The sequence below is a fragment of the Biomphalaria glabrata genome, chromosome 6 (genome assembly GCF_947242115.1).
Source record: "Biomphalaria glabrata chromosome 6, xgBioGlab47.1, whole genome shotgun sequence".
NCBI classification, from domain to species: domain Eukaryota; kingdom Metazoa; phylum Mollusca; class Gastropoda; family Planorbidae; genus Biomphalaria; species Biomphalaria glabrata.
In genome coordinates, this window is record NC_074716.1 from 22,431,910 (window position 1) to 22,455,707 (window position 23,798).

The 23,798-nt window shown below is 31.7% G+C and overlaps 2 protein-coding genes across 17 annotated transcripts in view; one reads left to right on the forward strand and one right to left on the reverse strand.

The window, feature by feature from the left end:
* LOC106078022 (zinc finger C3H1 domain-containing protein-like) overlaps window positions 1-13,617 on the forward strand; it is a 30,655-nt gene extending 17,038 nt beyond the window's left edge. For 6 of the 8 annotated variants that reach the window (XM_056033640.1, XM_056033641.1, XM_056033638.1 and 3 more), the window contains 24 exons: window positions 366-561; window positions 658-798; window positions 1,841-2,263; window positions 2,387-2,461; window positions 2,798-2,919; window positions 3,034-3,165; window positions 3,405-3,526; window positions 4,230-4,331; window positions 4,434-4,550; window positions 4,773-4,941; window positions 5,146-5,332; window positions 6,486-6,947; window positions 7,027-7,200; window positions 7,325-7,503; window positions 7,887-8,007; window positions 8,092-8,169; window positions 8,272-8,375; window positions 8,642-8,746; window positions 9,914-10,018; window positions 10,166-10,417; window positions 10,732-10,839; window positions 11,115-11,154; window positions 11,463-11,525; window positions 11,819-13,617. In XM_056033640.1, coding sequence (XP_055889615.1) covers window positions 366-561; window positions 658-798; window positions 1,841-2,263; window positions 2,387-2,461; window positions 2,798-2,919; window positions 3,034-3,165; window positions 3,405-3,526; window positions 4,230-4,331; window positions 4,434-4,550; window positions 4,773-4,941; window positions 5,146-5,332; window positions 6,486-6,947; window positions 7,027-7,200; window positions 7,325-7,503; window positions 7,887-8,007; window positions 8,092-8,169; window positions 8,272-8,375; window positions 8,642-8,746; window positions 9,914-10,018; window positions 10,166-10,417; window positions 10,732-10,839; window positions 11,115-11,154; window positions 11,463-11,525; window positions 11,819-11,950 — 3,709 coding nt within the window. In that variant the 3' untranslated portion in view covers window positions 11,951-13,617. Of the gene's footprint in view, window positions 1-365; window positions 562-657; window positions 799-1,840; window positions 2,264-2,386; window positions 2,462-2,797; window positions 2,920-3,033; window positions 3,166-3,404; window positions 3,527-4,229; window positions 4,332-4,433; window positions 4,551-4,772; window positions 4,942-5,145; window positions 5,333-6,485; window positions 6,948-7,026; window positions 7,201-7,324; window positions 7,504-7,886; window positions 8,008-8,091; window positions 8,170-8,271; window positions 8,376-8,641; window positions 8,747-9,658; window positions 9,807-9,913; window positions 10,019-10,165; window positions 10,418-10,731; window positions 10,840-11,114; window positions 11,155-11,462 lie in introns of those variants that run through there. The other 2 variants (XM_056033645.1, XM_056033646.1) reach the window with 2 other exon arrangements.
* Window positions 13,618-14,693: 1,076 nt separating this feature from the next.
* Window positions 14,694-23,798, reverse strand: part of LOC106078023 (spondin-1) — a 216,923-nt gene continuing 207,818 nt past the window's right edge. For 3 of the 9 annotated variants that reach the window (XM_056033651.1, XM_056033658.1, XM_056033659.1), the window contains 5 exons: window positions 22,752-22,922; window positions 22,137-22,357; window positions 21,223-21,589; window positions 19,400-19,578; window positions 14,694-17,706 (listed from right to left, as the gene is read on the reverse strand). In XM_056033651.1, the coding sequence (XP_055889626.1) occupies window positions 17,656-17,706; window positions 19,400-19,578; window positions 21,223-21,589; window positions 22,137-22,357; window positions 22,752-22,922 (989 nt within the window). In that variant the 3' untranslated portion in view covers window positions 14,694-17,655. The remainder of the gene's footprint in view (window positions 17,707-19,399; window positions 19,579-21,222; window positions 21,590-22,136; window positions 22,358-22,751; window positions 22,923-23,798) is intronic. The other 6 variants (XM_056033653.1, XR_008778654.1, XM_056033652.1 and 3 more) reach the window with 6 other exon arrangements.

Below are 23,798 nucleotides of genomic sequence, written 5' to 3' on the forward strand. Positions count from 1 at the left end.
ACAATTAATTACTAAGATATTACTATTTAAGTATATATTCACTTGTTCTGGACATGCTTTGAGGTTATAACATAGATATTACTATTAAAATATATATTCACTTGTCCTGGAAATGTTTTTGAGATAATAAAGTTATATTGTTATGATTTGTTTATACTGGTATCTTAAAGTTAAAATAAGTAAATGTAGCTACATGTACCCTGAAAGCTTGCAAAATGTTATATTTCTAATTTCAGGTGCCTCCATATTCTGTACACATATTTTTAATCTGATCTCAAACATTTATATCATTGAAAACTTAACCACAATTTTATTTACTATCATTGAAAACTTAACCACAATTTTATTTACTATTGTCCCTACAGACAGAAGATTTATAAGGAGCAGGGACTGGTGAAACAGTTGTTGGAGAAAGCCATGAAGATTGTGAAAGCTCAGCAGGGAGCAGAAGTAAAGAGAAAGAAAATCCAAGCTAGTATTGCTAAACTCACTGAACAGCTCAAAATAGCAGAGAAAATCGCCAACTCTTTCAAGACACAAAAAGAGGAAACAGAAAAAGAGGTAACAGTTTTCCTCTTTACATGTAGCAATTAAAAATGTAAATTGTATTAGTTGTCATTTTTGGTTCATACATTCCTCTTTTTTTTTTTCTTCCAGGTCCAAACTCTGACGAAAAAATTAGTTAAAACAAAGAATCTTTTGAAAGTAAAAGAAGCCAGTGTAGTTTCATTGGGAAAAAAGCTGCTTGGACCTACATATATACCAAGATTAGCTAAAGAATCAGAACAAATCTTGAAGGTTTCATTGTATTTACTTTATTATTCTTTTAATATTATTAAAATATTTTGGGATCAGTTGTAGGTTATACAAGTTTAGTTATCAGGCGAATTTTGCAACTGGGATTAAAAAGGAATGCTGTGATAATGTCTAATGTTTTTTCCCCTCTGTTGTAATGAAACCCCTCCCCCCATTTCTCCGAATAATCTTGTAATATAAGTATAAAACAAAAATGAAATAGAATGGGTTAACATCATTCATATTTAATGATATAAAACAATGGACTTGTTGTTTTAGGCTTTGTATTGAAAGGTTATTATTTTTGTGTAATAATTTTATCACAGATCCTTTAGTCAATGCTATAAATGTTTTTAACAAAATAATAGGAAATATGCAGTTTATAATGTCTATGCAAGGACCGCTTTGGCTTACATATTTCGCCACACATCTGATGCATTTTTTTTGTCTGCCGTGTGTATATTTATGTTTTTTGATGAATCACCTCTGCCATTGGTTTATTTTTGGGTTTCCTGGTGAAAGTTCTCTGCTTCACTTTTCCAAAACCCAGTTTTCATCAGGTGTACTCTTCAATGCTTTTAAAAGTAACTTACATCTCAACTGGTCAACAATAATTTGCCTTTGGCATGGTACCATTCACCATTTTAGTTTGATGCCTCACCCACTGCACCCACACTTATGAAACTATAGCCTCTTTGAATTCATCCTTCCAAAATCCACCTTAGGCAGACTCCACGACCCTTACAGCCCAACATAACCAACATTCTGTTGTTGGACAACTGAGGGAACAATTTTTCCTTGGCACAGTCTTCAATAGAGCTTACAGCTCAGCAGTTAAAAGCTGGCTAGAGAAAGAAGTGAATGCCTCACCCAACATTGCCTCTCTACTGTTCCCTTTTAGTGGTAACTAGATTATTATTGGCTGCCTTTGCAATGTTCACTGTATTTAATCTACTTGCTTAATTTTGCCAGTCTGTGACTTCAGGGTTTAAGTTGGACATTTTCAAGCTGTCTACCACAATGTTTATATACTTTCTATCTATAGGCAATGTCTACTTCAGCAACAACGGGTCTCACAAGAGCGGAATCTATTGCTCTGGAGAAACAGAAGCTAATAGAAAAGGAAAAAGAAATAGCTGAAAAGTTAATCAAATTAAAAGAGCTAAAAAATTCAGAGCAGAAGGACACACCTAACAGTGTTGTCATTGTGAAGTCTAAATCTAGTGCCAGATCTCAAGATTTAATTAGAATTGATTCAAATGCCAAGCCCGACTTTGTGACCAAGAACCGTAGGAGGTCTTTGATTGACATAACAGCATGCAATACTCCTAACATTCCCATGACACCTCGGAGTAAGCTGAAGGAAAAACAGGCACTCAGAGATGTTCCTAAGCCAGTCCCTGACCAGGAAGAGACAACATTTAAGATGCCCTCTGGTACACAACTGAATCACTTATGTAAACTTCAGGTTAGAGAAAACTTGATTCTAGGATTCAGTCAAACTTTAAGATATTTCAATATTATCTGATGGTCAAACATGAATTTGTTTTTATCTAAGCCATTGTTTCAATCTTTTCATTTGTTTATGCAGGCTGAGAAAATGGAAAAATACCTAAAAGGTTTGAATTACATCTCTTTTAATCAACCATTAACAAGCCTTGTAAAGGTAATTAATGAAGTATAATAGCTGTAGTAATTTAATTTAAAGTACAGTCATTAATAGTTTTGATTGATACATGGTCTGTAATTTAATTAATAACTTAGTTTATAATCATTATTCAGAACTAAGATTAACTAATTTTATGATGATTATTCAAAACTAAGATTAATTTAGTTTATAATAATAATTCAGAACTAAGATTTTAAAGTTTTTTAGATTAGAATTTGTGAAAATTTGTTACCATATATTATATCAAAAGACTGGTTTCAACAATTATATATCCATTTTGTGTTATGCTGTGATGTATATATTCACATCTCCAGTGTTTGTTTTGTTGTTCAGAGTTCCTCTCCTCACTTGAAGCTGTGTTTAGAAGATCACAAAGATAAAGGGAGACATGAGTGGAGTAGACTGTCAACTCCACTTACATACACAAGTTCACTGCTGATGTTCAAATCTTACAGGTGATTGAATGTTTTCATTGTCATTTGTGAGTTCTGTCTTAGCTGGATGTCCATTGTCAACTTTACAGTTAAATGAAAGACATGGTCATATTTTTAACATCTTTTCATCCATAGATTGAGCTCTTTTTTCCGAACAAAGGAAAATTTAGGTTTCCAGAGTGTCACATATTCTAACAAAATCAACCCAGATTGTGTTTTCTGTCCATATGACTTGCAGGGAACTTGTAATGATGATTCCTGCCAACAGTGAGTATCAAAATTCTCAAAACTTCAGTGCGTTATATACTTTTGTCAATGATTAGATATTTGATTTAGTAAATTTATTTTGATGAAATTCCGTTAATTGATTATAAAAATGTTTTTGAATTTCATTCTACATTTGTTAAATTAAATATAAGTTGTTACATGAAATATAAGGAACATAAAATACATATTATTTGAATAGGTACATGTCTTACTAAAAGTTTTTTTTCTAAATTCTAAAGGCAACATCCCAAAGACTACATACTGACTGAAAAAGAACTACTAGAAGATATTGTTTCTTACTGTCCAGAGTTGGCAGGTGTCAAAGAAAAGGCTACCCCTCTTGAAATAGAAAAGTGTATTGGTAAGTATATTTGCAAAATATGTTTCAGTAAAATATGGCAGTAATTAGAGAAATTAAAGACTCAATACTCTAGATGTGCTACATTTCAAAGTGTGCTGAATGTTTTACTTATCTTCATAGTGAAAGGTTATATAAATTCAAAACTAAATAAACATACATAGAGGAAACCATGCTCCACCAAAAGTAAAAACAGGAATTTTTGATCAGTTACAAACATATGAAAATAACTAAGATTTAAAATAAAGTAGGCTTTTAGTTAACTTATCCATCTGATGTTGGCTATGGTGGCAGAGAAGAAATGAACTGTGATGTTTCTAAAAATTACTTTGAGGCATTGCTGTCAGAGTAAGTTAAAAAGGTGTTCATCTTAGACCAATGGTCAGTCTCCAGTTTTCTACTCATACAGCTCCTTATTAACTCCTAATTCTCAATCATTTGTACTTCTCTATCATGCTCAACTAAGAATGCACAATCACATGCAGATGAATAATTTGTAAAGAAAAACTAACAGGCAGTTCAGGTCAGTCTGCAGTGCTCTATGCAATCCAAATATACATTGTTTAATGTGTGAGTACAGCTCTGTTTTAAATGGCTTAGAGTTTTAATTTTCAAACCCTCTTTCAGTTGACCATACTCGAGGTTTCTATGTGGAGAATGTGTTGTATTTAGACTTCATTTTTCTATTTCCTTCCACCACACTTAGGTTCTTATGTCGAGAATGTGTTAGCTAAAAGTAAAGGTAAGATTACAACAGATGAACTCTGTCTCTGGTTATCATCAGAAGTCAAGTCTGCTGCTAAGAAGAGTAAGTTTGTTTCTTTTCAATCTAATACTATGGGACTTAAAGGGAAATGTAGGGTTACATGTTTACATTGTACTTATTCCTACTTGGTGACCTTTTTCCCAGGTCCTCCTCATATGATTAATTTAGAATCAAGAAGTTGGAAACCCCAGTCCAAGAAAGAAACAGGCTTGAGCTTACATCTAAACCAAAGATTAACTAAACAAGGAGTTGAATCTATCAGTAAGTAGAAACATTGCTTTCAGAAGTTTGTTTCACTGGAAATTCCTAGTTGATATTTACATTATTAAGTTTAGAAAGAACAGGTTTATATCAACTTAATACAAATTTTAGATCTATTATTTAAGTTAAAAAAAACAAACAATTTATTTATTTTAATTTATGAAAGCTCAACAATCCTATGACTTGTGTGGTTCAATGACAATCTGGAGATTGTACTTTCAGATACAGAAAAAGTTGTTGATAAGGATGTTGTTATCAATGAGGAAGACATTCGCTATTTTACTGCGGACAGCACAGACCTTCTCTCTCTTGAGGCAGAGATTATGGAAGATAAAACAAAGTCAGAGCTTTGGCAGAGGCTGGCGCATAAGAAGTTGACTGATCCTAACAGGTGAGTCAATGTATTCATTCTTAGTAGCATCGCCCTATTTTTATTGACAATTATTTTATTTTTTACATTTTATTGTGACAAAATATTTGCAACCATTGGTCATGAAATTTATTTGAAAACATTTTATAATGAGCAGTTTGTGACACTATTGACTTTCTGTGAAATGAAGTTGTTCTCAGCAGATTACTTTGTTGTTTGTTGTAGGTCTCCAGTGGAATGTTTGGATCAAGCTTTAAATGTTTTGGCTCGTGGGCTGGAAGAGAACCGACAAGACTCCATTTTGTGGCTCAGTTACTTACAGTTGTACAGGAAGCATCCTGAAGCTCAGAATTTCCTTCAGTTTTGTCAGACTGCCCTAGATTTAGCTCCATCCTATGACTTATGGTTTTTGGTAAGAACATTTTGTTTGTATTTGTACTTTATATTTGGTTTGGCTAAATCATAATAAATAAAACTTGTTTATCTGTAAGTGCTTATCTTTAAAGACAGGATGTGCTTCTATTTATATAGCTATATCAAATTCTAGAAATAATATTGTAATAGTAAAGTAATCTATTTATAATGTCAAATTAGGTTTGACTGGATGCTAGTTTATAAGATGGAAGTAATCTTTGGTTTAATTAGGCTTATAAGAGTGAATAAGAACCTTAGTAATCAATGTTATGTTCAACTTGTTTATAAGAAGGAAATAATCCTTGTTTGGTTTAACAAGGTTCAACCTGCTGTTACTAAAAATACTTGTTCTTTCCCAACTTTTTCTTTTTCCCCTACTTATATTTTGTGTTGATATCCAAGATGGTATTATAATAAATTATTCATGCGCCTGGCATAATTTAGTTCCAACCCAAGCAATTAAAATTTATGCTAGTAAGTACCCTATTTTCATTGGATGTTTCAAGTTTTAATGACATACCTGGTAGCTGTTGTTTTGTTTTCTTGAGAACTTTATTAATGTTCATGAGATCAACTAAAATTTGTTGCAACTAAGGTTGTATTAATATGAATTTTACTCTGGATATTTTAGAGTCAATTAGACATTGATTAAGGATCGTTATGACAGTAATGTAGTAAAACATTTCAAAAGTTCCTTTACTTGAAAAAAACAAAGTTTTATCATTAACATTTCTCTATGGTCAATATCCATTAAAAGTAAAGTAAAGTTACCCTTTCAGACTTTGTGGTGTATAGGGCAGATGATGTAAAGGTCATGTGTTTCTGTGGCCAACAGTTAATGAGGGTGTCATGTGGCCGGCACAATGACCAACTGCCTTTACTTTTCCCCAACTAATATCAGGTACCCATAAGAGCTGGGTGGACTCAGAGGCGCCCATCCTGAATACCAGTCTTTACCAGGATTTGAAACCGGGACCACTGTATGAAAGCCAGGCACTCTACCGCTCAGCCACCACACCTCCTCAATATCCATTGTATCAAAGTATGCAGATTAACATGAACTATCTGTAAATTCTTTCTTAAAATTGTTGTATGTGTATGTAAATAATTATAAGGAATTATTTGTAAGTCTGCTTTGGTCTTATTCACAGTTCATATCATCACTGCATACATTCACTGAGAAAGATGAGGCATGCACTCAAGCGTTAGAGTATTTATGGAAGAGGTCAGAACAGAATATTGGGGCACTTCAGCAACAAACACTACAGAATTCTGAGTTAACTTTAAACAATACAACTATTGTTGACAAGTCAGAGGATTCTTTTGGTGAGAGAGACACTGTTAACCAAGATGTTGAAATGACAGCATCTGACCAAAGTGGACCACATACTATACAGAAATTGAAGGACAGAATAGATCAGCATCTAGACAGTGTACCCAGGAGTCTGGCTTCACTTGATGTTCCTAGTTTAAATGTCTCAAGACATAGCATGACGACTAAAGTCACTGAGGTGGACAGTAAGGCTTCCCATGAGCTCCTCGAGATGATACTCCTTAAAGCTGGTCTGAACTTACAAGCTGGCAAATTGAAAACAGCTCTTCACTTTATACAGGTAAGTGCATCCAGACTCTTAATATTCAATGTTTTATAAGTCTAATTTAAACAAACTAATTTTTTTTTTCTTCATTCAGGGTGTTCTGTGTTTAAAAAAGGTTGACCAGTGGTCCATCAAGTTTTCCAAATTGTTATCAGTTTCTGACCAACTGTCCCTTTGGCTGGTCTACTTGTATGTCCTGGAGTTTCACCATCTACCTCCTATGTTGTATAGTGACTTCAATCAGAATCCTGGGAAACTAATGTCAAAGGTCATTTCCTTTATAACAGAAATTCTATGAAGCCTTTGTTTCTAATAATATTTTATGCTTATTGTTATAAATTCTCAGTTGGTTTGTTTACATTTGCATTTTAATAAATTGACCAATTTTTCAGGACACCATTTCAATTCCCTGGACATCCAAACCAACTCTTCACACTCCACTGGACACTTTAGTCAAGTTATACAAAAAGGCTTTTGAAGTTTGGGATCAAAGTGAGAAAGATTCTGGTTCTACATCACTGTACATCCGACTTGTCCAGTCTTTGGTCCAGCTTCTAGTGTCTCAGGGAAAGTAAGTCATGCTGCTTCAATGTAGTCCAGTCTTTGGTCCAGCTTTGGTTTGGGACAGCAAAAGAAAAAGCATTCTGTTATCTAAAGTTATAGATATTCTTTAAATGAGCTTCCACAATATAACCATTTTTAATGAAAATATAGATTTTTCGTTTCCCTCGAAATAGTGAAATAAACTTTGTATGTGATATTAATAAAGAAATTATGGACACTTTTTATATAATTTCAAAACTGAATAAAATAAAAGAATTCCTGCTCTAATGTATCTATAAAATAGACTAACAATCACCATATCTAGTAGCATATCTAACAGTAAAAATTATTGAATAATTAAAATCTCAACCTTTTGTGATACAGTTTAGAACAGTTTTGTTTATCTCTTAGATTTTCTGAGTCAGTGTCAGCCTGCAGACATGCTCTCAAAGAAAACAGGCAGTTAGTTGATCTCTGGTTGTTATTAGCGGACTTGTTTGCTTCCAATCATGACATCAATGCTGTGAAACAGGTATGCTCACTGGTCATGTAGTCATCATTTTTGTTTTCATAAATAAAACTGTGAAAGTCAAATGATGATTCTTTTTTTTTTCAGGTGTTCCAGGAAGCTTTAGATGCCAACAAGTATTGTACCAAGCTACAGTTTTACCTGAATCTGTTCCTGACAGTGAAGGTGAGAGTGCGCACATCGAAGGCTATGTTGTTTGTCAGCGTATGCCATTTGACTTTGTTAGCATAATGCCATTAAAAAATCATTTCCTTTTTCCATTGAAAGGGTGAAGCTGATACTGCTCTGCTGAACTTAGAACAGTTTGTTATGTCACATTTTGAGTCCAGCAATTCAAATCTGCACTTGTGTGATCCAACAGTATTATATAGGTAAGTGTTAACATCCTAATTTAAATTTAAACTGAAGCCAGAATGATTTCTGTCTAAATTGTGCAACATTTTCAAACTTCTCTTACCTCTGCATGTCCCCAATAATATTAATCTGAGTAGAACCACAAGGTCTGAAAGGGGAACTAAACTTTTTTTTTTATTACAACTTAGAAAAATATGCTAGCTAGTGTGTATAGTGTCCTTAATTCATAATTAATTAATTCATTAATGTTCTTGTAACTGGCTTATGACTATATTTTATACAGCCAATTATTGAAGCAAGACGAAGCCTTTGGTTTACAGATGCCTGTGGTAAAAGATGATCTAGCAAGTAACTTAGCTAAAGACATTTACATGTGGCTGTGTTACAAGTAAATTTCTCTTAAACAATTTCTCAGATTTAAGGCCTAGACTCTATTTTGTTCATGTTTCTACATTTCATGTCAGTTTTGGAAGCCTGTTTGTTCAATGTGCAAATCAAAACTCCCTTGGCAACTAATAGTTCTAGAGGTCAACTAACCTAGAAACTCTTGAAATCTTGAAACCCTTAAAGCAATAATTATTATAATGCAAATAAGTTGGGTTGATTTCAAAAGTGGATCTCATTCTTCTGTAGATTTTTAGATTACTAGAGCTTTAAATATTGTATTTGTTTAATTGGTATGTAAACATTTTTATTTTGAACAATTTGGACTAAAAATTTTGTCCCCTTTACAATGAATTAAAAACAGCTTCAATGCAAAGTAAAAATATATTTTTATACCAAAAATACTCCCAAGTTTTTTTTTTATTCTATATTTTTTTTTAAAGTATGATAGAGAGATAGGTATTCTAAACAAAAATAATTTACATCTGTTAACCTTGTTCAATGTTTATGCTAGCAACTCTGGTAACCTTTGGCTACATTAAGTTTTATAAAAATAATTTTAATACTTGACAGCATCCGTCAAATCATTTCATTGCCTTCAAGTTTTTCCATCTTTAAAGTAAAACTTCATTTTTTTAAATTCTTATAAGCATTTTGCACTTTTTCTTTAAAAAATTTATTTTCAACCCCAGAGCATGACTTAGTTTAAGAGATTGTTTTAAGCACAATGGCTAGAGGAATCTATTATATAAACCTTTCAAAAATGGGTTAGATATTATGATTTTATTGCATTGAGGGCTTCTATGAAAAGTACACTCATTGATGCTAGAGTTTTACACTTAGTCTTAAGAATTGAGATTTGAGGGAACAACTAGAGGTCAAAATGATATTGAATAAATTGTCTTTTCTTTTCAAGTTTACTGATGGAGTTATATTTAATAACTTTTCTTTTAAAGTTTACTGATGGAGTTATATTAAATAAATTGTCTTTTCTTTTCAAGTTTACTGATGGAGTTATATTTAATAACTTTTCTTTTCAAGTTTACTGATGGAGTTATATTAAATAAATTGTCTTTTCTTTTCAAGTTTACTGATGGAGTTATATTTAATAACTTTTCTTTTCAAGTTTACTGATGGAGTTATATTAAATAAATTGTCTTTTCTTTTCAAGTTTACTGATGGAGTTGGAAGGTGATGTTACACAGTGTAGTGAAGTCTATGAGAAAATGTTAACACACGCTGAGACACGAAATGATCTCCTTGTAATCTGGCAGAAGTAAATTTTTGTTGATATAATTGCTAAGTTATGTTTTTATATCAGTGTATTTTTTCTATAATCATTATCAGGAATAGATCTGCATCCTTTTTAATTGTTTTGAATTCTGTCATACTTTTTTAAAAATTACACTGACCTATATTCCAGCTACATTCAGTATATGGTGAGAACAAAGTCTGAACACAGAAACATTCGTGATCTTGTCTGTCGCTCACTGCTGTACATGCCAGTGAAGCGCCTCATGCCTTTCAATTCATCTACATCAGCAACATGGCATGACTACAGCCATGCCAACCAGCTAGTGGAGATGTGGTTGTCAGTTTTGCCAGACCCAGTTAAGCTAGATCTGATGGAGATGTGTCTGGGATGTTTGCCTGGAGATATAGACCTGCTTCTCAGGTGAAGAGATTGTAGTACATGTTTATGTCAAGGATACTTGTGAGATGGCACTAATGCTTGTTTTTTTATCCACTTGTGTTTTTACCTTACTTTAAACTGATATGTTAGTGTTATATCATTAAGGAGTTTAAACTGATATGTTAGTGTTATATCATTGAGGAGTTCATTAAATTTCAATGGCTGCATGTTACTCTAGAGAGGGCTTTATGTGAAGGTCATGGACTACCTTGAAGAAGGTCACAGGCTACATTTTCAGATTTTTCAGTGTTTATAGTTTGATGCCTCTTAGTGACACTATTGATTATTTTATCTAGAGTTGTTGAACTTTGTCTTGAGCTGAAAGAGACTAGACGGGCATACAGTCTATGTAAGACGGTGGCCTTGCAGGCAGAGAAGCCAGCTAATGGAGCATTCTGGAAAATGTAAGCAAATATTTTTTGTTTTTATTACAATGAATGTTTGTTTCATTTGTTGATCTGAATCATTGGAAAAGAAATAAAGTTTCTACTTCTGTTATTTTTATTTATTGAACTGATGTTTCAACATGGAAATAAAAAAAACAACTGTTTGAATATTATTCTAAATAGAGGGAGGTAAACATCTGTTGGTGGAGGTGGGCTATTAAAATTCACTTAAGTTATTACTGTGACTCATGTTTTAGTTTGGCTCATGTTCCAAGTTCATGTTTCTATTTCAGGGCACTTGCACTTGCTCAGAGAGAAGGAACACAAAGAGAGGTAGTTGTAGACGTTTTATATTGACACCAACTAACTTCCTCCTTGGTACATTTCATCCAGGAGTCCAACCAAACACTGTTCCTGTGTTCACTTGATTTATATTTAGTCCAAATGTTTTAGTCTTGTAACAAATAGCCTAGCTCCATGAACATGTTTATACATTTTGTTTGTTTGTTTACATTTAAATTATAAACTTTTGGATTTTTAGTTATTGGAGACTTGTTGAAAATATATTTTAGTGTATGTTTTGAAGTGTAATTGTCCAATAGACTTACAACTTGATGCTTGAGATATTTTATGTATTTTAGGTGGAGCAGATGTTGGTTGGCTGTGTTGAAACGATGCCATTGGCTGTAGCAGGATGGAAAGATGTAATAGAAATCTGTTTTCTGTGTCTACACTAAGCAACAACCAGAAAATGTTTTGCACAAATATGTTTATTTGTATTTAATAGCATGGATGATAGAGATGTTGATAAATATTTTACCAGATTTAAAAATAAAGCAATAATTGAAATTTCACTAATGTAAATTTAAGAAGAAAAAAAAGCTTATGGAAATTTTATCTTTAAAGGGAATATATTTTATTAAACACAAGAGAATTGATTGAAACTATATGACTGTTATGAAACAATGTTGATTCTAATTTTATTTTCTCGTTTCAGTTTCTTCTAATGGAGGTTACCTGTGAGAACTCTGGAGCCATTGAAGTGTTGTTGAAACATTGTCAGCAGCTAGGATTAAACATTGACGGATTTGTTTCCACAATTTCTGCTCCTGCAGGGGGTACAAAGTAAGTCTTAAGGTCAGGTTTACTTTCTCTCTGAGATTGGACACACTTGCAGACCAAAATGACATTTTACATGACATTTTGTGTTGTTTTGACATGTTTGTTTAGCTTATGCAGCTATACAAAATCAATATTCAATACCATGTAGTGGTTTTGTTTCAACTGAGAGCAACTACAGATGACACCCTGAAACTTACAAGCAGTAAGAAGCATCTGTTTTGGAACCATCTTATAATGGTTGGATTCAAAGTGTCTAATATCAATGGCATGTTCCATCCAATCAGCTGATCAATCACAGTAAGTATAATCTTAGATGGCTGCCTCATTGTTTACATGTCTTGTTGTCTTGATGGTGATGGGCAAGACACAGAACTGAATGGATGCATTGTACTGCTTTGATTGATATAACAACTGTGTTAGTTTTAGTTTTCATCAATCAATTAATACATGCACACATCTTGGTTGACATAGGAAATGCTAATGTTTTTAAAGAAGCCTTTTATGTCAAGAACAAGACAAACATTGAGTTTGATTAAATTAAAAAAAAAAAAGCCAGACTTTGTTATCTGGCAGCCTTGACTTTAACCTGTAGCTATAAATGTTTAATCTATCTTACTTAAGTACTACTGTACTTAAAGCCAATGGCTGCACAATCATATTTTTAAAGCAATTTTAAAAAAACTCAATATGTCTTCTAATATTAATCATTCAGCAAGAAATGAACATTTCCCTGCTAGTGATTCGACTGCTGAACTGTGTTAAACTTTACTTCCAACTTTTTGTTTCATTCAGTAAGTGTGATTCAATTTGATCACTTGATATTTCTACTGCTGTACACTTGCTATTGTTTTAGTTTATAATTTTATTTTATACCGCTAGTTGAAATTTTGTTATAGCTCTAAATGCTGTTTTAATTGTTTCTAATTATATTTTTTTTCCATATTTTCATCCTGTGTTTTGTAGATATGTTTATCATATCTTGATATTATCAACATCTGTCAATTGTGTATGACTGTTCGGATGTAAGTTATTTTAATCATGAGTGTTTGATTGCCACTAGTATGACATTTTAGGTAACTATTTAGTTCTCTCTATTCTCCCATTCTGCATTTTATTTTTTTAAATAACTATTTTTAACCAGACGTTTACTGTTTCAAGTGATTTTGATAGTTGGCTGTTATTTTGTGAACATAATTCAGTAATATTTGAAAAGAGATATGGTATCAGGTGGTGGAAGCTGTAATGAACGTCAGATGAACATTGGTATTGATACTTCAAATTGAACACTGCTGTAGTTCCCTTCCTCTTGTGTTGTCTTGTAAGACCTGGCTGAACTGCTGAAGTTGTTTTCATTGAGTCCTGACTAGCAGCAATCAAGTTATTTGTCTTTCAACTTTGATATTATCAAATAGAGTCTCAGTTACATGGCATCAGAGGTTAAGTACCACTAGTCACATACATGACATCAGAGGTTAAGTACCACTTGTCACATGCATTCTTTCTTCTTCTTCATCGTTCTCATTGTTATGTTGGAGTGTTCATATGACTAGACCAATACATGAGATGAACTGCGCAGTCACATGCATGACATCAAACCTCTAGCACCACTAGATTGGAGTGCTATGTGTGTTGCAACCAAACCCTATCATTTTTTGTGTCCACTTCTAGATTTGGTTTTCATGTTCTAAAACATGTCATTATCTCTTCAATTATTTTTAAATTTAATTGAGACACATAAATTATTTTGGCTTCTTATGCTTTCATATTAAGATTTGATTGTAAATATTTCTGAAAACTTTTTTTTCTCCGACACTTCTGCTTAAACTTTTCTCTTATCTCCCTTTATCAATTCATTTATGCTACATGGTTAACCCAATTGTGTCAATTTGCTAAAAAAGCTGTTAAACAATGGGAGGTCATCTGGCTAAATGTTCTACTTAGCTCAGCACTTCGCCATGAATTCTAATGTTCAGTCTTCTTCTGGGATAAGCATATAGTGAATGGAAAGCTCACAGTTTTGTTTCAGTTCCAAATAAACCAAGTCTGTCTCTGGTTGGATCATTGTATTTTAATCTCTGATGCCAGTTGCCTGCTTCCTTTATTTTCAGTGCTTTGTTCTTTTATTGGAAGGCGTATTTTAGAGTGACTTGATCAGTATACAATGTTTACTCAACATTAATTTTGATTTTATGAAGTTGTGCTCATACTTGCTTGTGAAACTAAATAGCAACATTCTACGACTAGCTATCATTTCAGTGTTTTACATTCAATGTTATTTTTCTGTTCACCATCTCAGACATTTTTCTCATCATCTGTTGTACAAATAAACATGTGCTTTAATAATATTTGTATAAACTTGTTACAAAAAAAATTTTGTTTTTAATTTATGTACATCTTAAAGTTTTTTGCTGTTCATTTTGTTCTAGTTAGTCAATAAATATGTTAACTTTCATTCTTAGAAAAAGTTTTATAATAAAACTTATGAAATTATTCTTAACTATTCTTAACTGGCTTATCATTCTTGTCAACTTTTCATTATTTCAATAATTTAGACAAATTTTCAGAATTAAAAAAAAAGAAATGACTTATTTAATAAAAAATATTTTAGCAGAAATTAAGACCAAATATTGAAAAAAAAAAAAAAACGGAGTCAAGTCAAAGATAAAGAACAAGCCAGAGTTTCCACTACCTTATTTAAATAAAAAAACAAAACAACTACAGACTAATAATTAAGATACAACACTTAAATGTACAATTTGTGACTTTAATTGATGAGATTATATTACAGCACTATTGTTTGTTACCAAAGGTGACTTGATTATTGTACAGCACTAGTTTGTACTGATAGAACAGTCTCAGCAGCCAAACACAAAGAAATAAATAAGAATAACAAAACCTAAACAGAAAGTAATTGATACAGATTTTAATAATAGTTTTCAAAGTGTAATCTGTTATCAAGTGGAAAAAAAAGTTTGGTGGGCTTAGTTTAAAGTTCTATTTCAGGTTTTCATAACTTTATTTTTATATCACTGTTTAATTAATTAAATGACTTCTTGAGACAATAATAGATCAAGATCTATAAATACAAGATCACATGATAATAGGGACCCTAAATGAAACCATTTAAGCAATTGAAGATAATGATGATTTGTCAAGTATTGAATCTTATGTTATAAAAAGAAACATGCTGCTCCAGTGAAAATCTTTTACTTAAGTTCAAACTTTATAAGAGAAGTCAAGAGGCATTTAAACAGAGTGGCTTCCACAAAACATTATAGAGATATATGTGTATATTATTTTATTTTGTCACAAATACTAGACTAAGTTCTATAGATGTTCTCCAGAATCGGACTTATTTTTAAACATATGCACGAAGCAGATTAAGAGGGGAGGGATCAATTATTGTTGTGAATCAAATAGTGGGCTTGTTTGAACTTCAGGCCTTGAACTTTGGCATAGGTCACAGTGCCTGACATTTTTTTTTTACATCTAAAATGTCAAAATTACATCAAAAGCCATAAAAATAGGGGAAATAATCTTCATAAATACATAATTTTAAAATCCATCAAAACTAAAACATATTATTCATGTCTATTTTGACTTACTATTGACAATTTGAAATAAAATAGATTTATAAAATTTAAATATATTATTAAAACAAAATTAAGAAGGAGGTATTTCAAAATAACACATACACATTTTTAATATATACATCAGACAATTGAATGAACATTTACTCCCATTTTTTTAAACAAGTGTTCATTTTCAACTAAACACTTTCATCCTAAAAAGAAAAGTAATGTTCAGTTTGTTTACCCTAGTTACAATACATAGGAAGTTATTTACCTAACTGAAGTAAATGTCAATTCATACAGCAAGTAAGTTCAATGCAGGCAGAGAACTAAGTTGATTACAATTTAAATAAAAACAGAATGAAAGTAAATGTACAAGTCAAATTATGCCATAGAGGAACAAAATTTACATTATGGTAATAAACTATGAAATTTGATTTTGTTCTGATAATTATCAATCTTAAAATTAACAAATGATTAGTCTTGCTGCCGCAGTGGATGTTGCAATTATTAAACTGAGACTATTTGTAATGTAGCTGTTATGAAATATCAAGATGCATCAATTTAATCATAAAGTATGGATGCCTTCCTTCTTTAGTTTCTGATTGCCTTTATATTTCAATTCTACTCGGATTAAAATAGAACTATTTTTATTCACTGCATGGGCAGCCATTGTTTCACAACATGTACACTTTCTGTGAAGTCACTAGAACTAGATATCTAGATGTAGATCTGAATAGCTAGATCAAGTGAATTTCAAAGTGGTATCCCACCAAATGTTTCCTACACTTTTTGATTGGGTCTCATTGGTCATCTCCCTAAATAGTTGAACTTGGTTCCATGGTTTGGAACATTTCATTTAGAGTAAAAGTGTTCATGAATATTGACTTCATGCAACATCATATTGAAGTCAAAAAACTTGATGTCTCTAATGTTTGTTTGTACAAGTTTTTAGTATTTCTAAAATCTGATTTACATGAACTCAGCTACCATCTGGTGACAAGTTTCACAGTAAAGCCTTTTCATTGAAATGTTCAATAAATAATAACATGTGCTAACAATAAATTACAAGATTAACATGCATTAAGAGGTATATTGGCATTCATGATTCAAGCAGTCTACAAACAACCCACTTATGGAACATGCTTCATCATTACTTCTTAACTAGGATTAAATTTTACCATAGTAGTAAAAGTGAGGTAAAAACAGGCGTACAGATCAACATTTGAAATAAAAATGTCAACTACTTCTTAGACATGTTTAGTGATGGTGAAGTTCATGCCATAAAAACCTTTAGTGAAGAAAATATTAGTACAGTTGATCCTGCTCTAACTCATGCTTTTAACATCAGTTTTTTAAGTGTTAGTGAAATGAGAACTTTGTATAGTACTAGTAAGGTGTATCGGTGTCCATTTGATAAGCATTCCAAGGGACTAAAATGTGTTAATGTAGGTGAGTTAGTGGTAACGATGGTACATCAAAAAGTAGTTCCGCATGCTCTCCTCCATCTGTAAAGAAAAATGTGTTCTTCATCAGCAGATATCAAAATAGACATTAGAATTGAAAGACCCACCATGATATCCAGATAATTAAGACAACTAATAGAAATATAGTCTACAGATCTTCTAGGCAGAGAGTATTGCATGAAATAACAAAGTAGAGACTTCAGCTAAGTTGATACAGAATGCAATGTTAATATATAAATACAGAAACAAATTAATAATAGTCTTATATATATATATATATATATATATATATATATATATATATATATATTTCTAGCATATTGTCTCATTTTTGTTTTACCAAACGCCAAATAGTAAATGGTCATATGATAAAAAGTTAAGAAGCGGATAAAGTCACACACATACCACAACAATCTAAAATTTAGTCAAATCAAGAATTATAATATTTGGTATATTGATGTTTTTAAATTTGTATAATGTTGATATCATTATTATTACTTAGTTTGTTACTAGTCCAAAGCAACTACAGAAAAAAAAAGAGACAACAACTATGTCACTCAAACATGAAGTGACAGAAACCAAAGCTGACCAATCATACTCTAGCATTAACATGCAGCCGAAGGCAAGCAATTGAACATACTTTCAAACTGGTGGATATTTGGATTTGTCCTCTTTCAGCTTATAAAAAAATCTGCTTTACGCTTACTATCATATGGGTTTGAAACCTGGAAAGGAAACAAAACAGACTAGGTATGGAACAATGACTCGGGAAGTGTGAATACAACTAGTGTGCTATTAAAGATTCTTCCTTGAAGTTCATGTTTTGAAAAAGAGGGGTTGGATGTTAATGTTACTGCATAAAGAAAGCCAGATTAAACAAATTTGTTAGGATAATAATGTAATTTAAAAAAAAAACTAATACTAAAATCAAAATTAATTTAAGCAGAACTTTCCAGAAAAGTAATTAATTAATTGATTAATTAGGAGTAAAAAAATTAATTAAACTATAAACTTAATAAAACAAAAAAAGTAGCTATAATATACTTAATAAAACAAAAAAGTAGCTATAATATACAATTTAATCTTTTAAAGATTTTCTATCAGTACCGGTATATTCTGTACTCAATGCTTCAGTCATATTTTAGCATTTAATTCTTTATTTTTTTTATAAATGCAAGAAAAAAACATTGTTTTTGAATGTTTATTACATTTCTGGAAAGCTACCAAAAAATAATCTTAAACTTATAATATTGTAATGTAAAATTAAAAAAAAAAAAAATTAAATAAAAATAAACACCACCTGGTTTAACCATTAGTAGGCTAATAAACAAAAATGTTTGTTATGATTAAGGTAGTTTCCATTTTAAAATCAAGTGAAACCATGAAAACCAATATTTCTCTTTATTATTAACATTTCATTTCTTTTTCAAATTTTAAAAATGTTTACATAAAAAATAAGTGAAATTAAGATACTTGTAATTTAATATTTCATTCTGAAAGTGCTAGCATAGTCTGCAAGTAAGTAAATAATTAGGCCAGTTATTTATAGAAGAATTAAACTGAATATTTGTCAATAACATTGATCACAATTTAGAAGCATTTGCAACCTATTTTGTGTTCAAACTTTATAGTCAAAGGGATTCACAGGTACAAAACTTGCAGAGTTTTTAGCTGTATGGTATGGTACCAATAAAAACAAGGATTGTAAGTTATTAAAAAATTAAATTAATTAAAATGTTTATTAAGCAAAATGTCATAAAAGCTTTTCAGCCCAAAAAAAAAAAAGTTATCTAGCCAAACTGGCAACTATTCATAAGTCTAAAGTGTTAAGAGAAAAGCTAAATGTAGCCATGAACAATAAAACAATTCTGTTCAAACAATGGAACTAATGTGCTAACTAGCTTAAATCTATTCAAATATTTTTGTGAATGCTTTCTGTTGAATTATGTGCAAAAACAAACAAAAATTAAACAAAAAAAAAACCATTAAAGAATTCAAGTTAGCCATGTTGTTTTTCAAACACAGCTATATGTTCTTTTAACTCAATTTATTTCCAGTATAAAGAACTTTAAAGAAGAACCTTTATAGCAATCATATAAATGACTCTGTGAAAGCCACAGTAACATACATTTTCTGTAGCAAGATTTAAATAGTTTTAAATATTTATTTTCATAAAAAAGATGATGTTTTAATAATTCATATTGTTTTTTACTATTTTTTTTTTTTTAAAGTCTAAATAATCATAAATAATTTTTAATTTTAACCTTTCTGATATTTCATTATCAAAGAATTTTTTTTTGTCCAAATTGTTTTGCACCTATATTTTGATGTTAAGCTATCAAGGTAGAAACTAGTAACTATTGAAGTAACTAAGAAGATAGAATTGAACTAATATAGATCTGTAGAATTACTGCGTACATTTGCATCAGTGCACATTGGCACATTACAGAAGCGCCTCTGTCTCTTTGACGGACAAGCTTGACTTCCACGCCAAGGTCTGGATAACCTTGTGCGTTGCCTGACCTGCACTGAGCTTTCCCCACATGTTTTGGAGCATGATGACCACTCAGACCATTCAGAAAGCTCACAACTTACTGCTGAGGAAAAAAGGTTGTGGGGATATTTTGGACCCACTGTAGGCTCATCAATGTTTAGAAACTGACTGCATAAACATACCAATAACTTTGACATTTCTTTCTAAGCTAAAATTTTTAGTCAAATCTTTTTTTAACCACATTATTTATATATATAAATGAATTGCAGTAACGTTTGCTCATGTGTACATGTTAATTGATGCTTAAGTATTTTTACTGTGTATTTCATGAACTGTAGGCATGCAATTAAAGTTTTTGCCTGAGAACATTCTTAGAAGGGGGTGCTTAGACAACCTTTCTATACAATTGTTCAGCTGTCAGGATTGGAATGATTACAACAGCATTGTTCCCTTCACTTGATACACTTTATTTTGATTACTTCTTCTATTCACTTTGGTTCCATTTTATTTATTTACTTTATATTTTTGTTTGTAAATTTATAATCTAAATGAACTATAAAGATCAACTCAGGCACTTTTTTACCCTCACTGGCATAGAGGAAAATAGCTGGCAGCAGAAAGGCTTCTGAAAGTTGGAGAGCTCTCAGGAAGACTGCAGGACACACAATTGAGGTCCAAAGAAAAGAACTTGCCGAAGAAAGGTGCAGAAGATGAAAAGAAAACTTAAATAGATCCCCTGATAGACAATGACTTTGTCTGCATTAGATGTGATAAAATATGCAGGTCATAACTGGATTTGCAAAATGGTGTGAAACACTGTGATCATCCTTAATCTTCAGTCTCTAAGACATTGCCATTGATTCAATCTAAATGAAGGCTATGAATTAATAGAATATGCTTATTGAATGTTATAAACATCTCAGTTGTGAAACATTGCATGTTTTAATCTACCACTCATGAAATACCCATAAAAACCCAACAATGATGAAGCCTACAGTCATATGAAAGATAAAACATCAGTGAACAATCAAACAATTATGCAACTTATGATTATTTTTTGTCAAACATAAAACCAAACTTTCAGTAAACTTTTAGCTAAAATTTGAGCTAAACTTTTACTTGGTTTATGAGCCTAACAGAAAATAATCATAATTGTTTGTAGTTGATTTTTTTAAAATGGTGATCAAAACCTAAATCTAACTGCATTTATTATTTCTAAAATTATTGACTCTTAAAATATATAAAAAAATATTTTATGAAGAAGAAAAAGCTGAAAGAAAGTGAGAAAAGACAGTAAATAATCAAATGTTTTTGGCTTGTGAATGAACATGACAATTGAAAGCTGGACACAACATGCACAAAACATGCTAACTGTTGTTGCAGAAGAAAAAAAACAGGCCAAATTATTTTTTTCAAAATCATTTTTCATAGTATATAGAAAAAAATAAAAATAAATATGATTGCTTGAATAAAATATGTTTTGAATGATGAATGTACAAAATAAAATTAAAAAAAAGACATTTTGATTGTCAAACGTAAGACAAAAATACTTACTAGTGAACAACTGTTTTCCAATGTTATAAAGGTTTTAAAGTATATACTGAATAGAGAATGTAACAGACATAAACTACAGTGTACAGATTTGGTAGCTAAACTCTATGAGTGAAATGAATATTACAAATGATCATGTTCTTAAGAAGACAGAAAACGAAATGGTGGCTGGCTTTTCAAATTGGGTGCTACTTACGACACTTTCTTTCTTTACATTTTTTCTTCTTGCTCAATTTCTTGGGGCACTTTCGGCCACCATTTTGAGGGAGGATCTTGATCATTCTCGTCTTTGTGATGAATCCTTTGCCACAAGTTACAGAGCATGGTGTCCATTCTGACCAAGGAGTGACCATGCAGTCTATAACTGGGCCATCTGATAAATTTGTTTTACGTTCTGATCCCTTCTGACGTCTTTTCTTGTCCAATCTTCTTTCCCATTTGTCTCTTTTTCGTTGAACTTTTTTTTCTTTTCTCATCACATCAGTTTCTTCATTACTTGTGACCTCAAATGCTGGAATAGTTTCATCTTGCTCTTGCTGATTAGGAAGCATCATGTTTTTTTTCTGTTAGAAGAGAATTTTTTTAAGCAATTTGAGCTTAACTTTAAAAAAAAATATACAGCTTAACTATAGCCTGATTTGCATTTCACTTTATTGTAAAGATTTGGCTATTATCTATTAGACTAACAAGCAACAGATTGAGAGTTTTCTGTGGTCAAGTAGTATGTGCTATGAACTGTTTGTTCGATGGTTCCAGATTTGAACCCTGCACGACCCCATCCTCTCCACCATGAAGGATGTTTGAGGTACAGATGTTTTAATCTATGATTCAGAAAAAACATCTGAAACATGTAAAACAAAACAATACAAAGAAAGAGATGGGTATAAAGTACAAGTGTTAAAGTGATGGGTATAAAGTACAAGTGTTTTGTGGCCATCAACAAGACTTTCACTCTAACAAAATAACTTTAAAAAGCTGTATTCATTTAAAATTTCTCTGATTCCATTAAAATTTTTTTTTTTTTAAATCCTAAACAAGGATTTGAATATAAGACAGCTAAAATCTAGGCCACTCTGCCCCTTTCCTCCCAGTTCTAACCAATCCTTTTACCATGGCATTTTCTTGTTCAATTCTGTTTTCTTCCTCCATCTTTTGTTTCTGCATCATCAATTCTTTCCTTCTCATGTCTTCTTCCATTGTTTTAGCTTTCTCCTTCATTTCATCGTTGGCCATCATTCTCTCTTTTTCCATCATAATTTGTCTTTCCATTTCCATTTGTTTGTTTGGCATTTCTTGTTTGACCATCATGTGCTCTTTTCTGAAGATATCAGCTGTAGATTATACAAATAGAAAACTCGTTTTCACCAAGAGCTACTTGGTAAAAAAAAATATATTTTTAAAGATATTTTTTTATTAAGCCTTCAAGCTAAAAAAAACTGAGAATTATTTAAAAATATATTATACACAGATTTTATGTGGACTTAGAATATTCAATATACTAAAAGTATATTCAATATACTAATAGTAATTTTAAAGATACCATTTAATAGATAACTGAATTAATGGCTATAGTGGAGCTGAGTAATTAATCTAGTAATTTTAAAGTAATGTCTGTATTTTAAAAGATAGGATTATAAAAAAGTGAATGGGTATGACAAACAGTGCTAATATGTATTGAGTAATGCTGATGTACCAAAACCACAAGCAACCACAGAGACTACTTACCCATATGCTCAGCACAAAGATCCACACATTCTTTTTCAGTCTCAAAACGATTTTCATTTCCTCTGCATCCTCCATAACTGAATATCTGGCACTTTTCCATGGTGTGATTATAAAACCATCTTGGGAAATCCCCACGGCATGGTCCTACATCAGCTTCTTGTTGACATATGGCTAAAACAAAAATAAAATTCTTTTGTATTCAAACATAGCTTAAAATTAATCATTCTAATTAATAAATGAACAAACAAAATAAAAAAAAAATACTTTAACAAAAAATAAAGCTTATTTTAAGTGTATCAATTAGTTTGGATCAGTCATGTAATTAAATTTTGTAATAGATCTACACTAACAATTTAGCTTGATTTAATGCATATATATTGGCTTCCTTCAGTCGTAGAACAGTACGACTATGGTTCATCTCAAACACTTTTTAATATGGCAGTGGAGCCCTATTTTGGACAGACACTCCCATCCACATATATTGCAGGTCAAGGTGGCTTTTGCTTTGAGGAGCTGGCCATTTTCCGTGTGCCTCGTTTTTCTTCAAGAGCTGAGGCCCATATTTTCTCGCTGTCCATAGCTTTCTTGGTCACCATCTTTCTCTAACTAGTATGGTCTAAGGCTATGTCTTCCCAATGGTCAGTATCAATGTTCACTGATTTTAAATCCTGTTTTATCACATCCACATAAAGGAGGTGGGGGCGACCAGTTTTTCTTGCGCCAGAAGCAAGTTGCCTGTACAGAATGATTTTTGGGATGTGATTGTCCTTCATCTGGTGAACATTTCCAAGCCAACGCAGGCAGCATTGCCTGAGGACTGTAAAGATGCTGGGAAGGCCCGTTCTCGCTAGGATTTCAGTATTACACACTCTTTCTTTCCATGTTATTTTTAAGATCCTTCAAAGGCAGCAGAAGTGGAATGAGTTTAGTTTTCTCTCTTGTTTTATGTAGGTAATCCACGACTTCCTGCCATACAGTAGCGTGCTAAGAACGCAAGCCTTGTAGACCTCCATTTTGGTCACTGTGGTGAGCTTCTGGTTTTCCCAA